Source organism: Dermochelys coriacea, chromosome 9 (assembly GCF_009764565.3).
Source record: "Dermochelys coriacea isolate rDerCor1 chromosome 9, rDerCor1.pri.v4, whole genome shotgun sequence".
Lineage (NCBI taxonomy): Eukaryota > Metazoa > Chordata > Testudines > Dermochelyidae > Dermochelys > Dermochelys coriacea.
This window is the reverse complement of record NC_050076.1, coordinates 49,439,550-49,457,891: the sequence shown is the minus strand read 5'-3', so window position 1 is coordinate 49,457,891 and position 18,342 is coordinate 49,439,550. Positions and strand designations below refer to the sequence as shown.

The 18,342-nt window shown below is 41.3% G+C and overlaps 1 protein-coding gene across 4 annotated transcripts in view; it reads right to left on the bottom strand.

Annotated features, from left to right (window-relative positions):
- The window catches only part of STAG1 (stromal antigen 1), a 379,263-nt gene that overhangs the window by 84,775 nt on the left and 276,146 nt on the right, over positions 1-18,342 (bottom strand). For all 4 annotated transcript variants that reach the window (XM_038415259.2, XM_038415257.2, XM_043492802.1 and 1 more), the window contains 2 exons: positions 10,500-10,587; positions 8,243-8,323 (listed from right to left, as the gene is read on the bottom strand). In XM_038415259.2, the coding sequence (XP_038271187.1) occupies positions 8,243-8,323; positions 10,500-10,587 (169 nt within the window). The remainder of the gene's footprint in view (positions 1-8,242; positions 8,324-10,499; positions 10,588-18,342) is intronic.

The following is an 18,342-nucleotide window of genomic DNA, read 5'->3' as shown; positions in this document are numbered from 1 at the left end:
GGCCACTGCATCACATTGGGAACTCATGTTCAGTTGGCTAGCTACAATGGCCCCTAAAACCTTTTCAGAGTCACTGCTTCCAGGATGGAGTCCCCAATTCTTTGTGACCTACATTCTTGTTCCCAGATGTAGGTTCTTGTATTTAGATGTATTAAAATGCCTGTTGTCTAATTGCATTCAGTTTCTCAAGTGATCCACATTACTCTGTACCAGTGACCAGACCTCATCATTATTTACTACCAATCTTTGTATCATTTGCAGTCTTCAAATGACTTTTTATTTTCTTCCAGGTCATTGATAAAAATATTAAATAGTATTGGGCTGAGAATAGATCCCTGCGGGGCCCCATTAGAAACAACCCCAGTGGATGATGGTGGTTCTCCATTTACAATTACTTTTGAGATCTAAGAATTAAGGAGTTTTTAATCCTTTGAATATGGACCATCGTGAGTTTGTATAATCTTACAGAAGCCATAATGCATTATATCAGTATGGTTATCTTTAACAGCCAAACATGCAATCTTGTCAAGAACAGTATCAGGTTTGTCTGTTTTCCATTCAATGATATTTATTGGTACTAATTTTGTTTCTGACCTTTAACTGTTTATTGGTAGAGTACTGTATCAGCCATGCCATGATTTTGCCTGTGATTAATATCAGGCTAACCAGTCATTTGTTACTTGGGTCATCCTATTTACTCTTTTCAAATATTGACATAACTTTGACCGTATTCCAGCCCTATGTTCCATAAAATACTTATGAGTTCAGTATAGAGACTAAAGATTATAATTAACTTTTGTCCAAAATGCAATAGAATAAATAATGTCTAGGATTTAGTTTTCTTCATTTTTATGTTTTTTTCGTTTTCCACTCTATAACATTTTCCTCAACTTTGGAAAGTTACAGAGCAACAAAAGGAAAATTTTGTAACTTTTCTGAAGTTCACTAGTCTGGCCCAGTCACCAGGAGGACACTTCACCTGGGCAAGATGGACAGCACTGGTGTGTTATCAACATATTAAACATCTTTTTAAATGGCTTTCTTAATGACCTTGCACACCCATTGAATAAGACAGGGACAGTACAGAACTCTGTGGTAGTTCACATGTGGGCCCTCGGTGCAGAAGAGCAATTGCCCATACTACTCTCCAGGATCTTCATGTGATTAAATCAAAGCAATCCAAGGACAGTCCAATCCATTCCTGCCAGGCTCCACAGGCATGTTAAAAATCCACAGTTTTGAAGGCAGCTGATAGATCTAAAATCAGCTGGGCACAAAATCTTTATCCAACATTAGGTGAAGACCATTGATCAGCACAATAAATACAGTCTCTGTGCTGCACCCAGATAGGAATCCTGACTGACAAGGTCAAGATACTCAGAATTGTATGATCACAACCTTTTTCATATTTGTAACCAAAAATGGAAGTTTAGATTCAGGTTAATGCTTAGCAAGATTTCCAATGTGAAAAGATGACTTTTTGAGCAGAGGACAAGAGTGAGTCCTTTAAAGCAATGGTTCTCAACCAGGGTACACGTACCCCTAGGGGTAAGCAGAGATCTTCCAGGGGGTACATCAACTAATCTAGATATTTGCCTGGTTTTGCAACAGGCTACATAAAAAGCACTAGTGAAGTCTAACTAAAATTTCATACAGACAATGACTTGTTTATGCTGCTCTGTATACTATACATTAGAATGTAAGTACAATATTTTTATTCCAATCAATTTATTTTATAATTATATGGTAAAAATGAGAAAGTAAGCATTTTTTCCAGTAATAGTGACACTTTTGTATTTTTATGTCTGATTTTGTAAGCAAGAAGTTTTTAAGTAAGGTGAAACTTGGAGGTATGCAAGATAAATCAGGTTCCTGAAAGGGATGCAGTAGTCTGGAAAGATTGAGAACCACTGCTTTAAAGCAACTGGCACCCTGTCTTCCTAAAAGGAAACATCAACAACCTGATCAGCAAAAAGGAGAAGGATGCAGCACACAAGATGTGGCATAATGTTCTACTAATGTGTCCAGAACCTCGTGAGTGACAGTGCTCAAAACCCAAGCAGGGAAAAATCTGTCTAGGTACTTATATGCTCCTCTTCACTGTAGTGACTGAGCACCTCCCAATTAAATATAAGAACTACAACTAACAAACATTTTTCTCTCTTTCCATTCCTGTAAAAGTAGCTTGAAAACTAGAATGTTTTTTGTGTCATTCCTTCTCTCTTCCACATATGTGTGAGGATTACATGAAGACATGTGATAACACAAGTAAATAGGTTTTGCAAGCTGTGAGGCTAGTGACCATTTTTATCTCTCTAAAAGTGACTTACAAAATTTGGGTCCTACTCTCAAGAAAGTTCCATCTTCCGCTGGTCACAATTCTGGTGGAATGTAGCTGTTGTAGGAAATCATGGTCAAGAAAGAAGAGATGATCTCCTAGAATTGGGACAATCTGATGGATTGTTCAGAATACCATGACAGAAACTGAATTTGGCTCTGTAAGTGATGGGGAGCCAACGCTGAGGGCAGAGCAGAGGCAGTATGTTCATAGCCAGCTGTGTTACTCAACAAATGGGCTGCTGCATTTTGTAGCAGTTTCAGCTTATTTCATCAGTTTGGCTTCATTCCCACTATAAGGAGTTGCAACAGTCAAACCTGGAAGGTCACGAATGCATGCATTACTATGACCAGATTTGTGCCTGACAGGATGGAACTGGATTACCCATCAGAAGTGAATAATCTCTAACACACACTGATATGTGGTAATTCCAACCCATGGCAAAAAGAACATGGATCAAATGGCTCCCAAAATGAAGGAAAGGCAGACATACAGCAGACTGGATTTATGCTCAGTCAGCATACCAAATCTCAGGCCTGCTATGCAAACTAATGGATTAAAAACCGGCTAACTGATAGGTCTCAAAATGTAACTAAATGGTGAATTGTCATTGAGCAGGTCCGTTTCCAGTGGGGTCCTGCAGGGATCAGTTCTTGGCCCTATATCATTTAAGGTTTAACAAGACTTGGAAGCAAACATAAAATTATCAGTGATAAAGATTGCAGATGACACAAAAACTAGGGGAGTGGTAAATAAAGAAGAGAACAGGTCACAGATACAGAGTGATCTGAATCATTTGGTAAACTGGGCACAAGCAAACGTGTTTTAATACAGCTAAATGTAAACCTAGGACAAAGAATGTAGGCATACTTACAGGATGTAGCATTCTATCCTGGGAGCAATGACTCTGACAAATATTTGGGGGTTGTGGTGGACAATCAGCTGAACATGAGCTCCCAGTGTGATGCTGTGGCTAAAAGAGCTAATGCAATCCTGGGATGCATAAATGGGGGAATCTCGAGTAGGAGTAGAGAGGTTATTTTACTGGTTATTTGGTACTGGTGTAACTACTGCTGGAATACTGAGTCTAATTCTGGTTCTCCCTGCCCTGGTATCCTGCTTCCTACCCTAGCCCCCTTCTAGGGCTTCTCCCTGTTGGAGGGATCCTGTCTGAGTCCCCATGCTAGCTTGTTCAGCAGGTAGTGCAGCCTGGGTTCCCATGGCACCCTATTGAATTTGGGATTCTGTCTGGGTCCCTGCTGTACATTGCTGAGCTCAGGACTCTGTCAGGGTCTCTAAGGCACCCCGCTGAATTTGGGATTCTGTTTGGGTCCTTATAGTATCCTGATGAACCCAGGGCTTTGTCTGGGTCCCCTCTGTACCCTGCTGAGCGTGGGACTCTATCTGGGTCCCCACTGTACACTCTGTCTCCGTCTGGTTCCTTGCTTTACTCTCCTGTGCCTGGGGTTCAGTCTGAGTTCCTGCTGTATCCTGCTGCACTTAGGGCTCTGTCTGTGTCCTCACTGTACCCTGCTGAGTTTCCCCTCTCTGGACCTGGGCCAATTCTTGTGCAGGGCCAAGCATTGTTTCCTCTGCCCCTTGGCTCCCATCTACACCCAGACCAACTCTTGTTCTAACCTGACAAGTTGGCTGATGATTTTCTCTGGTGAGATACTTACCTTGTCCAACTCCTGTTGGCACTTCCTAAGATGGTCCCTCAGGCCTCGGGGAAAATTGTGTTCTCCCTTTCAGTCCCCCTTTGCCCTCCTTACTCTGGCTCCCAGCCCCCTTACCTCCTTTCCTAGATGGACCTGGACTTTCCTGGTCCCAGGCTGCTGTCCTAGCCCCTTTTGCATGAGGGCTGAGAAACCCACCCAGTCTCTCCCCAGAACTATGGGCCAAGGTGCCCTTTGCCACCCGGACATGCAGTCAAGCTCTCCAACTAAGTGCCTCTAGCTCAACTTCTGCAGTGGGGTAGGCTTGGATCTCACCATGGATACAGGAGACATTCACTGGGAGGTGTTTGTCCAGGCTATTTAACTTCAACTGGTCTTCCAGAACGAGAGTGCACCCAAAACAAGTCCCTTAACTACAGTTCCTCCCACCCTAATTGCTACTACCCACCGTATGCCCATCTTGACTCTCAGAGTGGACCCCACAGCTTGGTCCCACTGTAGTAACAGTTTAGGCAGTCACAGTTCATAATTGGGCAATTTTTTTTTTAATATGCCTGGCCTGGCCACCAGCACCCCTTGGTCCCTTCCTACTAGTATTTCCAGTAACCTGCAGGGCTCCCCAGAACCCTTAGAGGTGCTATGTGCCTCCTGAGTTTAGGACACTCAGGGTCTTTCCCACTTGAGGGCTTCCCTGGGTTACCCCCTGGTGAACTCCCCTCAGTTTACTACATTGTCCTGGTCACTCAAGAGACGGCTTCAGCTCACTCCACCGCTTCCTCCATTGGGGTCGGCTGGAAGCACTTTACCCAGCTCTGTGCCCCTCTGGGCAGAACTTTCAGGAACTGTTCAAGGACCACCTGATCCAGAACTTTCTCCTCTGACCTGGTCTCTGGGCAGACACACCATGTCAAGAGGCTGCAGATGTGCCCCTTGCGGGAATGGTTCCACCAGGAACCTGTGCCTATAAGCCTCTGGAGTCTGCCCTAACCAATCCAGGATAGCTACCTTCACCACCAGGTAGGAGTTTGCCTGCTCCATCACTTATTACCCAGTAAGCCACCTGCACCTCACCATTCAGAAACTGCTATGTGGACTGCCCAAATAGATTCCTCCCAGTCTGTTGCCTTTGCCACACACTCGAATGTCTGGAGGAAGGCCGCCGGGTCATCTTGTGGTCAAAGCTTTGCAAGGCCCGGAGCCAACCGGACCCCAGTCCCATCACCAATTGCATTACCAGGTGTGACACAGCCCAACCACTTCTGTATCCACTCCTGTTGTTTGGAGTGGACTTCTTGCCACCTCTGTTGTGTAGCAAACTGGACCGCCTGTTGTTTCTGCTGATTTTTTCATCATCTGCATCAGCAAAGTCTGGGTCTGGTGCTCTTGCTGTTTCTGCATAGTGGTTACCTGCTGCTGCTGCCTTGCCACTAACAGGCTGATCACCAACTCCATCTTTCCACTTAGTCTAAGGGTAGATTAGGTATCACTGGGATAGTTGCCAATTCACCTTGGCTTCAAACATGGGCTGCCAACCCCAGTCTCAGTAAAAGAAGTTTATTCTTTTACAATAAAGGTTAAACAACCAACCAACCAGAATGCAGTCTTAAGTCACTACCTGGCCCCCAGTCTTCATGGCAACCACGCCCAGCTCCTGGCATCTTCCTAGTCTCAGCCAGTTCTGCTCCCACCTTGGAGCAGCAGCCTTAGGGTTGCTTCCCCAAACCCTCCCTTACTCCAGGGACTCACCACAGGAGTTAGTTCCACTCCTGTGTGGCCTTTGCTGAGCGAGACTCAGCCTATCACAGTCCTTCCCTCTCAGCTGCCCATTAGCAGCCTTTCATAGACCCAGATATAGCCCAGCTCTTTAATTAGCTGGATTAAGCTCACCTGCTCCAGTACAGTGGAGCAGTGCTCAGTCTATCCACAGAGACTAGCTATCCTGTGACAGGAACAAATATTTAATAATGAGCTCTTCAATCTAGCAGAGGAAGGTCTACTACAATCCAATGGCTGGAAGTTGAAGCTAGACACATTCAGACTTGAAATAAGGCACTATTTTTTAATGGTAAAGGTAATTAACCATTGAAACAATTTACCAAGGGTGAATTCTCCATCATTGACAATTTTTAAATCAAGTTTGGATGTTTTTCTAAAAGATCTGCGCTAGGAATTAATTTGGGGAACCTCTATTGTCTGTGTTATACAGGAGGTCAGACCAGATGATCATAATGATCCCTGCTGGCCTTAGAATCTGTGAAAGAACATATGAGCAACAGATGCTGCACCTCGCTTATCTCTGAGGTGCTTCCCTTTACCTTGCCTTCTGTTGTTAGCCAAGCTGAGGTTTTTGGAAAAATGAGCAGAAGTCACCAGATGAAGGATGTTGTCTCTGGCTTTGAAATAAAGACAACATAATGCTCCTTTTCATTTGATCAGGAAGAGCAAACCTCAGACACATTCCAGTAGACTTTGTGCCATTCTGGGGACAAATCCAAGCCATCCAAATAGTAACAGCTCCACAGCTGTATTACTTATTAGTATGATGTCACTCAAAATTCTATACAATTATTTTTAAATGATTCAGCACATGATCAATGCACATATAGGAAAGGAAAAGTCCAAGAGTTAGAACAGAAAATTTAGAAACTAATAAAACTAAAAAAGGTAAATTACGGGCTTCCAAATGTAGAATTAATTTATATTGCAAATGGTCTTTCACAGTTTGTGCCATCTAATTACAAATATATAAAAACTTTAGGAATGGTACTTTTTCTAATTCAAGCCTGTCTAGCTGCATCAATGTAATATGGATTAACCTATTATTAAAAGAATTAGTTTGAATAACGATACATATACAAGAACATCTTCACAACATTTGCATTCCTGCTTGTTTAGAGCATGAGTCATTATAACTCTTTCTACAGTAAAATATGCATTTGCCTCTTGTCTAGACTCAGCATTTTATAAAGTGTTATTGGGGATATCTTAACCTACTTGTGCATTTCTTTCTTTCAAAGAGAGACGGGAAAGTGAGCTCTTTTTTGTTTTTATGCAGTAAAATATATGCATTACAAAGTGAGTCTGAAATAAAATAATTTAAAATCATTTGTAGGATTTTTTTTAATGTGTCCTACTGGATAATTATTCATGCTAGAATGCAGTTGTCCCTTACCTCCTGTGTCAGAATCATATTTAGTACATGCTTATTCATTGATATATGGTACTAAAAATCATTTTTAAAATGAGCTACAACTTCCCTTCGTTTTACGAAGAGGCTGATCCTTAGAAGGTGGAAGAGTTCTTTGTGTCCCAGTTTTATAGCACAGTTACACTGACATAGCAGACATTGCTTCACATTTTGGCCCCATTCCAGAAACACTTAAACATATGCTTAAGTCCTGTCCTGAATAGAGATGTTTTTCTTAATCAGGCTCTTTATTAATATGACTAAGGAACAAACTGTAAGAGTTTCATTTGACATGGGAAGGCAGTATCTGTTACATAAAGAAAAAACTGCAATGCAAGTCAGGAGCACAAGGGGTCTTTCGGGAGGTGATGTGTGTATAGAGATAAGGTGTTGGACAGTCCAGGACTTTGTGTGTGCAAAGTGCTTGCTGCTGCCCATGGTTTTATGATAATTAGGTTTAGTTTTATGCCATTTTTAAATCAGTTTTAAATCAATAACATTAATATTACGAAGAGAACTTTCTGCTTTAATAATGCTGATAGTTATTGCTTAGTGCTTCATTAGTAACATCCACTACTAGCAAACTGATATTTGCCTTTGGCAACATTAAAAATATAGTTATTCATTAAAAACTAAATACCATGTAGATCTTCAGTTTTCTGCGACGCTACAAATCAATATTATTTCCCAAACTGCAATCCATTCTAATTAGATAAGCTATATCACCAACACTTAATCTCTGGCTCAGGCGTCTGTGCCCTTAGAGAAGTGTATTAGACATCTTCAGAAATGAAAAATCAACCAGGATCACCTTCCAGTACAGAACAGGGGCAGATCCTCCATTGCCCTGTACTCTGTCTGGTCAAAATGGGTATTAAATGCAAGTAAATCAGAATGGTAATGATTTATACCCACTTTGCACTGGTGTAAAAATGACTGCACATAATGCAGGGAATAGGGAATCAGGCCCAATGTACTTAGTGACCTAAGCAAGCTTAAACTTTTTCAGTAACAGCTGTATATATAGGAATTTTTACTTACTTTGGAGGGGGAGCCTTCTGTGATTTTCACCAGCTGCCAGAGAATAGAGTAATGGGAACATTGTAGAGCCTGAACAACTATCTGTAATAGAGGGAACACAAAGAATGCCAATACATGGGAAGGCATCAAGTACAAGTCTAAAATTTAGTTAGAGTTTATGAAGAATTTTGGAAAAGAAGTGATAATAGCTCTTGTGTAGCACTTCTCATTTTCAAAGGTATGATTTTACCCCTTAGCTGTCTTAGTATAAGTAAAGATCGTTTACCTCAATTGGTGGGGGAAAAAATTGTAGGTGCTGGGAAGGAAAACTGTAACAGAGTCTTTGTCTGTCAGAGCAGAGTAAAGAAAGGCACAGAGGCAAGTCTGAACATGACAAAAGTATGACCCAGCATCTGGATATCTCCATGTAAAAGCATGTTTTAATCCATCGAATTCTTAAAATGTCAGTATGACAGTCTGGTAACATGACACAAATCAAAGAGAACACACATCTCATGGAGATGGCAAGGATAATATTAGTGCTACAGAGAAATCAGTGGGAGGTGTCACCTGTAATTCAGTAAGAAAATTAAAGGACAACTGTGACTTCCTCTCAAAATCTGGTCCAGATCAGTGATGTGTCCCACAATCAGCAGAAATGAACATAGAAGTATGTCTATGGGCAGAGAAGCTATACTGGAAGAGCACTTATTTTTATTTCTCTATGCTGGAGGTTTTTTGTCACGTATATTATGTCTGTGGCGCCCTAAGTGCTTCACAATGAAGTTTTATGTTAGGATAGTACTAAGGGCCAAATTATCCCCTTCTGCAAAAATACCGCTGTTGAGGGTTCGTGAGGAAAACTCTATGAGATTCACTTTTCAGTGTTTTCTTTCCACTGGCCTTCAAATGGGAGCAATTTGGAAGGGGCTCACACCCCTACTAAAACACAGAACCAAAGGACTGTGGACAGTTATAAAGACAGTTGTTACTCTGCCAGTCTCTTCTCCCCGGGCAGCATGGTTCCAGCATGAACCAGGCTGTCCTGCTGGCTGACCCCTCTGTAGCCTCTCAGCAGCAGCTTTAGAGAGACCCGAGGAGGGTGTTTCAGCTCAGAAATATAGGGCTGAATGCTCAAAAGGAGTTAGGTGCTGTCATGCTCAGTGTCACAATGCCTAACTATTAGGTGCCTGGAAAAATCATTGTGATTGCCAAAGTCTGACTTATGTGCCTAAGCTCCCATATGATGAATAAGGAGAGATGGGTGCCTTAAACTGCAATTCATAAAAGCAAGAACACTTTTTTTAGGTGGGGAGCCACCTAAGATAGCGAATGGGAGATGCTAACCAGGAGTGCATGCTCGAGACAGGTTTCTTAGTCTGGGATCCAGGGAAGCAGCTAGCTCCGCCTGCAATTCTGAAGCCAGGAATCTTCTTTAGAGTTAGGCAGCTTAAGCCATTTTAGCAAGAAGCTACTGGAGGAGGAGGTGCCAACCTTATAATTTTTAGCCTAGTCATTAGAGCACTGGCCTGGGATTTAGGGGATCCAGGTTCAATCCCTCTCTCCATCAGAGGGGGAGAAAGGATCTGACCAGGGGTCTCCGACCCCTCAGAAGACTACTCTAACTACTAAGCTATGGGATACTCTGAGGTGGGGCTCCTTCCATGTCTCCTGTTGAATAATGAGTGACTGGCGCAGGGGCACTGGATGCTGGGTCTTCTACGTGGGTGTCCTAACCGCTGGACTACAAAGCCATTCTTGCTCTCTGGCCCAGTGATTGTTCCACCGTGGACAAATACTTAAATGGTCATTGAGCCAGCATTACAGTGTAATCATAATTCTAATCTTACCTAGCATGTATGTAGCACATTCCATAGCAGAGTACATAATGTTATCTTCATTTTATAGAGGAGGAAACTGAGGCACAGGAAGTTTAAGGACCAGATTTTTAAAGGTATTTAGGCATAGGAATGCCTGTATACCTTTGAAGACCTGGGCCTAAGTGATTTGGCTAAAGTCACACAGTGAGTCAGCTGCAGAGCCAAGAACAGAACCCAAGTATCCTGACTCCTGGCCCTGCACCTCACTAATACTGGCCTTTCATTGAAAATCCAGGAATTTCATTAAAATTAATTTCACTGTGTGACCAAAAAGCATGGTTTAAACTGTGGTTTAAAGGCTAGGGCATCAACTTATTGTGCTTCTCTATAATTATTCTACTAAAACTCATAAAGCTTAACTCCCCAAAACAATATAATATATATATTGCTAATTGTACCTGCTCTGGCATAGCTCCATGTTCAATTCCAGTCCTCAGTAATCTGTAGCAGTTACTAAACAGATCCCATTTTGTGAGATCATGAGCACTAAAAGAAGAGGCAATAAAAAGACATTAGGTGAGTTTCATGAGAAGAAAACTGTCTTTGCGACTCAGTCAATAGTTCAGTATTTGTTTGCAATGTTGAGACAACAGAGCAGTTTGAAAGACACTTGTATAAATTAGTTCACACTACATTAAAATTTGAAGTTGTGCTTTTTCATAAATTAGGAATATTTTACCAAAAGAGGTTTTTGCTAATGCAGAATTAAAATCAATGTAAACCATACACCTTTATATATACAGAGATAGCTGAATTGTAGTCAAACTACCATGTCTCGAACTTGCCTCTAAATCAGCTTAATTCTATGATTCTAAACACTGCTGGAACTTCAGCAGACACTTCTCAGGCATTGTGGCAGATACCCACAAGGGAAGTAAAACAGAATATTTTAAATGAAAAATAATTTTTAGGCAAACTAAATTTAGGTATTTTTCTCTAGTTATTTGCAATAAAATATTTAATTTTAAAATAGTAAACATTCTAAAATATCTAATGTAAGACAGAAGGGATCTAGTCACAGGAGACTGGAGAGGAAGAGTACTGAGAAAAGCTCATGAGACCCGTCACTTCTCATCAGCTTATAAGGGCCTGATCCTGCAAAGAGAAGCATATGGGTGGATGCCTGCACTTATATAGAACCTCACTGATTTCAATGACTTAGGCCTTGTCTGCACTACCACAATAAGTCAACTTAAGTTACACTACTCCAGCTATGTGAATGTTAACTGGAGTCGACGTAGCTTAGGTTGACTTACTGCGGTGTCTACACTGCGGTGTGTCAATGGGAGACACTCCCATCGACTAACCTTACTCTTCTCATTCTGATGGAGTAGTGGAGTCGACCGGAGAGCACTATGCCATTGATTTAGTGGATCTTCACCAGACTCTCTAAATCGATTCTCGCTGCATCCATCACAGCAGCATAGATTTCCAGTAAGTATAGACGTGGCCTTAATGTAAAGTTACACTCTTATTGCTGAAGAACTGATTATTATACGAAGGTATAAAAACTAATCCTCTTGTACTGAAAACTGAGGAAATATTGGGGCAGTCTCTGCTATTGGTTTGTAACCACTCATATTGTCATTTAATTAAAAGCTCTTGAATACCAGAATTGTGGAAGACCCTAAAGACAAAAAATCAAACGAACAAACCCTCAGACATAAAAGTTGAATTTCAGGTAGGCTTGGCTCCATGACAATAAGATGTGTATTATATAAATTCTAGGCCCCCAGGTACTGTCTCTGAATAATCTTGTTGTGTACATAGACTCTGATTCAACAAAGCACAAAGACTTGTCCAACAAAAGTTGTACCATTTGAATAATAAAAGAGTTAAAGCAGTACACAACCTCCTAGTGTAGATGCAGTCATGCTGAAACAGTTTATTTCTGTAGGGAAGAAGAAAATAAAAATTCTGTCTTGTTTATGAATTTTCATTCTAGGACCCTCAATGACAGACAGTCTTCACAGGGAGCGTTCTCTATTTCCATGGCAACTGAAGGCAGACCAGATCTTTGCTCTATGCCTGGGCTTACGTCTGCCCCTCAGGAAAAATTCTCCAGAATGATAACCTCCAAAGCTGGAAAAGTACTAACTATACAAAAGTTTAAAAGTGCTATTCAACTCAAACTATTTGCAGAAGAGTTTTGACATGAAATTTTGGGATTTCCTGGAGGAACACCCTCTTCCCTTCCAAACTAGTTAACCAATGAACAACAGCCAGAAGAAAACCTGGTCATAATGAAATACTCTGAGGGAGGGTCAAACTGTCTGACATGGAGGGTACTAGAATGAAAATTCATTGATAAGACAGAATTTTCCCTCTTAGTTCCCTCCATGTCAGACAGTCTTTACAGTCGGATGCAAAAAGCAGTAAATCATCCCTAGGGAGGGAAGATTCAATTTATGTATGTAGAACTGGAAAGACATTTCAGGGTTACTGGGGCACCCTGTTCTGTAACACCCTTCTACCAAATGCTGCATTAGCAGGGAGAGGATGTCAACGGAAAGTGAGGATTTAAGGCCATGTATAAGCTTTACAGGCCCTCCTCAAAAGTTTACAATGACACAGAAATTGGGGGTGTGGTAAATAATGAAGGGGACAGATCACTGATTCATAGATATCTGCGTCACTTGGTAAACTGGACACAAGCAAACAATATGTGTTTCAATTAAGCTAAACGTAAATGTATACATCTAGGGACAAAGAAGTAGGGCATACTTACAGAATAGGGGACACTATTCTGGGAAGCAGTGATTCTGAAAAAGATGTGGGAGTCATGACGGATAATCAGCTGAACAGGAGCTCCCAGTGTGATGCTGTGTCCAAAAGAACTAATGCAATCCTGGGATGCATAAATAGGGAATCTCGAGTAAGAATAAAGAGGTTATTTTACCTCTATACTTGACACTGGTGTGACCGCTGCTGGAATGCTGAGTCCAATTCCGATACCCCCAGTGCAAGAAGGATGTAGATAAATTGGAGAGAATTCAGAGAAGAACCACAAGAATGTTTAAAGGATTAGAAACATGCCTTCTAGTGAAATACAGCTCAATCTATTTAGTTTAACAAAGAGAAGGTTAAGGGGGTGACTTGCTCATAGTATATCAGTATCTACCTGAGGAACAAATATTTAATAACGGGCTCTTCAGTCTAGCAGAGACAGCTATAACATGATTCAATGGCTGAAAGTTGAAGCTAGAAAAATTCAGACTGGAAATAAGACAAATTTTTAACAGTGAGGGTAATTAACCATTGGAACAACTTACAAAGGGGTCATGGTGGAGTCTCTATCACTGACTATGTTTAAATCAAGATTGGATGTTTTTCAAAGACATGCTGTAGGAATTATTTTGGGGAATTTCTCTGGCCTTGCTATACAGGAGGTCAGACTAGGTGATTACTATGGTTCCATCTGGCCTCGGAATCTATAAAAGAGTGTATTTCTCTGCCCACAAGACCACTCCTCTTTTCATATTGGTAATGGCAGTTGTACTGAGGGCTTCGAATGCCTCTGCTATATGCACCTTTATTCCATTGTAGGCTCTGTTCACACCCAACTTATGCATTTCCGCTTCCTTAGAATGGATGGATTTAGCCAGTATGGTAACAATACAATTTCCTATTATATGAGGAAAATTGAGATGACCTTGGAGATGGAAGCATGTTTAGTTCATAGTACAACCGTGTATCATAGAACATGTAAACTGAGGTTTCACTGAGAGCACACTAAGCTTCAACCCCCACTTGGGGCAAGAAGGTGGTGAGCAGGCAAGACACTTTCAGTGAGAAGAAGACATACCAACTATGAAGCTGAAAGGTGCTGTTAGGACCTGCAGCCCACAGATTAAGATCATGAAGGGCAACAAAGGTGTGACAAGATTACGACTATCAACAGATGGCTCAGGCAGTGGTGCTATAAGGAGGGCTCTGGGATGTATGGCCACTGGGAGGCATTCATGGACAGAGGACAGTTCTCTCGGGATGGACTTCATCTGAGTAGGAAGGAAATAGACTTCTAGGCTGGAGCTGGCACAACTGATTAAGAGAGCTTTAAACTAGGAATTTGGGGGAGATGGTTGGGAGATGTCCAGGTAATCTCCACGCAGGATTTTAGCATTGAGAGGGAAGAAAACAAAGTAAGAAAAGATTCAGCCGTGGGTAGGAGAATGGACATAAGGAGGAAGGGCAGTGCGCATACCAGTCTAATAGGTCATACTGGCTGTAGAATGTCCATGTCTAATTGGGTAAAGAATGTGAGCGAGGCCAAACAGCAAAAATTAAGATGTTTGTAGACCAATGCGAGGAGCCTAGGTAACAAAATGGAGAAACTAGAGCTACTGGTGCAGGAAGTGAAACCAGGTATTATAGGGATAACAGAAACATGGTGGAATAGTAGTCATGACTGGACTACAGATATTGAAGGGTATGTGCTGTTCAGGAAAAACAGAAATAAAGGTAAAGGTGGTGGAGTAGCATTGTATATCAATGATGAGATAGAATGTACAGCAGTAAGAAGCAAAGGAATGGATAAGACAAAGTCCGTCTGGGCAAAAATCACACTGGGGAAGAAAACTACTAGACCTCCCCTGTGATAGTGCTTGGGGTGTGCTAAAGAAAACAGGGATCTAATTTGGATATGGATAGAGCCCTCTTTAATGTTTTTAATGAAGTAAATACTAATGGAAACTGCGTGATCATGGGAGACTTTAACTTCCCAGATATAGACTGGAGGACAAGTGCTAGTAATAATAATAGGGCTCAGATTTTCCTAGATGCGATAGCTGATGGATTCCGTCATCAAGAAGTTGCTGAACTGACAAGAGGGGATATAATTTTAGATTTGGTTTTGGTGAGCAGTGAGGACCTCATAGAAGAAATGGTTGTAGGGGACAACCTTGGTTCAAGTGATCATGAGCTAATTCAGTTCAAACTGAACGGAAGGATTAACAAAAATAAATCTGCAACTAGGGTTTTTGATTTCAAAAGGGCTGACTTTCAAAAATTAAGGAAATTAGTTAGGGAAGTGGATTGAACTGAAGAACTTATGGATCTAAAGGCAGAGGAGGCCTGGGATTACTTCAAGTCAAAGCTGCAGAAGCTATCGGAAGCCTGCATGCCAAGAAAGGGGAAAAAATTCATAGGCAGGAGTTGTAGACCAAGCTGGATGAGCAAGCATCTCAGAGAGGTGATTAAGAAAAAGCAGAAAGCATATAGGGAGTGGAAGATGGGAGAGATCAGCAAGGAAAGCTACCTTATTGAGGTCAGAACATGTAGGGATAAAGTGAAAAGGCTAAAAATCAAGTAGAGTTGGACCTTGCAAAGGGAATTAAAACCAATAGTAAAAGGTTCTATAGCCATATAAATAAGAAGAAAACAAAGAAGGAAGAAGAAGTGGGACCGCTAAACACTAAGGATAGAGTGGAGGTTAAGGATAATCTAGATATGGCCCAATATCTAAACAAATACTTTGCCTCAGTCTTTAATAAGGCTAAAGAGGATCTTAGGGATAATGGTAGCATGACAAATGGGAATGAGGATATGGAAGTAGGTATTACCATATCTGAGGTAGAAGCAAAACTTGAACAGCTTAATGGGACTAAATCGGGGGGCCCAGATAATCTTCATCCAAGAATATTAAAGGAATTGGCACCTGAAATTGCAAGCCCATTAGCAAGAATTTTTAATGAATCTGTAAACTTAGGGGTTGTACCGTATGACTGGAGAATTGCTAACATAGTTCCTATTTTTAAGAAAGGAAAAAAAGTGATCCGGGTAACTACAGGTCTGTTAGTTTGACATCTGTAGTATGCAAGGTCTTGGAAAAAATTTTGAAGGAGAAAGTAGTTAAGGACATTGAGGTCAATGGTAAATGGGACAAAATACAACATGGTTTTACAAAAGGTAGATCATGCCAAACCAATCTGATCTCCTTCTTTGAGAAAGTAACAGATTTTTTAGACACAGGAAATGCAGTTGATCTAATTTACCTAGATTTCAGTAAGGCGTTTGATACCGTGCCACATGGGGAGTTATTAGTTAAACTGGAAAAGATGGGGATCAATATGAAAATTGAAAGGTGGATAAGGAATTGGTTAAAAGGGAGACTGCAGCGGGTCATACTGAAAGGTGAACTATCAGACCGGAGGGAGGTTACCAGTGGAGTTCCTCAGGGATCAGTTTGGGGACCAATCTTATTTAATCTTTTTATTACTGACCTTGGCACAAAAAAAGTGGGAGTGTGCTAATACAGTTTGCGGATGATACAAAGCTGGGAGGTATTGCCAATTTAGAGAAGGACCGGGATATCATACAGGAGGATCTGGAGTAATAGCAATAGTAAACTGGAGTAATAGCAATCGGATGAAATTTAATAGTGACAAGTGTAAGGTCATGCATTTGGGGATTAATAACAAGAATTTTAGTTATAAGTTGGGGACGCATCAATTAGAAGCAATGGAGAAGAAGAAGGACCTTGGAGTATTGGTTGACCACAGGATGACTATGAGCCGCCAATGTGATATGACCGTGAAAAAAGCTAATGCGGTCTTGGGATGCATCAGGCAAGGCATTTCCAGTAGGTATAAGGAGGTTTTAATACCATTATACAAGGCACTGGTGAGACCTCATCTGGAATACTGTGTGCAGTTCTGGTCTCCCATGTTTAGAAAGGATGAATTCAAACTGGAACAGGTACAGAGAAGGGCTACTAGGATGATCCAAGGAATGGAAAACTTGTCTTATGAAAGGAGACTTAAGGAGCTTGGCTTGTTTAGCCTAACTAAAAGAAGGTTGAGGGGAGATATGATTGCTCTCTGTAAGTATACCAGAGGGATAAATACCGGAGAGGGAGAGGAATTATTTAAGCTCATTACCAATGTGGACACAAGAACAAATGGATATAAACTGGCCATCGGGAAGTTTAGACTTGAAATTAGATGAAGGTTTCTAACCATCAGAGGAGTGAAGTTCTGGAATAGCCTTCCAAGGGTTGCAGTGGGGGGCAAAAGGCCTATCTGACTTCAAGATTAAACTCGATAAGTTTATGGAGGAGATGGTATGATGGGATAACATGATTTTGGCAATTAATTGATCTTTAACTATTCATGGTAAATAGGCCCAATGGCCTGTGATGGGATGTTAGATGGGGTGGGAACTGAGTTACTACAGAGAATTCTTTCCTGGGTATCTGGGCTGGTGAATCTTGCCCACATGCTCAGGGTTCAGCTGATCGCCGTATTTGGGGTCGGAAAGGAATTTTCCTCCAGGGCAGATTGGAAGAGGCCCTGGGGGGTTTTCGCCTTCCTCTGTAGCATGGGCCACGGGTCACCTGCTGGAGAATTCTCTGCACCTTGAAGTCTTTAAACCATGATTTGAGGACTTCAATAGCTCAGACATAGGTGAGAGGTTTATTGCAGGAGTGGGTGGATGAGATTCTGTGGCCTGCATTGTGCAGGAGGTCAAACTAGATGATCATAAGGGTCCCTTCTGACCTTAATATCTATGAATCTATGAATCTGCCTATTGGTACCAGTGACATAGGGAAAGGTATACCCCAAATAAAAAATCACAGTAAGGAGGTCAGAAAAATGTCATCATGGCTAAACAACAGAGTAAAAGAGGCAGTTAGAGGCAAAAAGGCATCCTTTAAAAACCGGAAGTCAAATCTTACTGAGGAAAATAGAAAGTCGCACCAACTCTGACAAATCAAATGAAAAAGTATAATTAGTTAGGCCAAAAAAGAATTTGAAGAGTAACTAGCAAAAAAACTCAAAAGAAACAGTATTTTTTTTTAAGTGCATCAGAAGCAGAAAGCCTGCCAAACAAGTCAGTGCGGCCACTGGACAATTGAGGTGCTAAGGGAGCACTCAAGTAAGACAAGGCCATTGTGGAGAAGCTAAATGAATTATTTGCATTGGTCTTCACTGCAGAGAATGTGTGGGAGATTCCTACATCTGAGCCATTCTTTTTAGGTGACAAATCTGAGGAACTGAGTTACCAGAACCAGATGGTATTTACGCAGGAGTTCTGAAAGAACTCAAATATGAAATTGCAGAACTACTAACTGTGGTATGTAATCACTTAAATCAGTGTCTATACCAGATGACTGGAGGATAGCAAATGTGACCTCAATTTTTAAAAAAGGCTCCAGAGGCAAACCTGGCAATTACAGGCTGATAAGCCTAATTTCAGCATGAGGCGAAAAGGCTGAAACTATAATAAAGAAAAGAATTATCA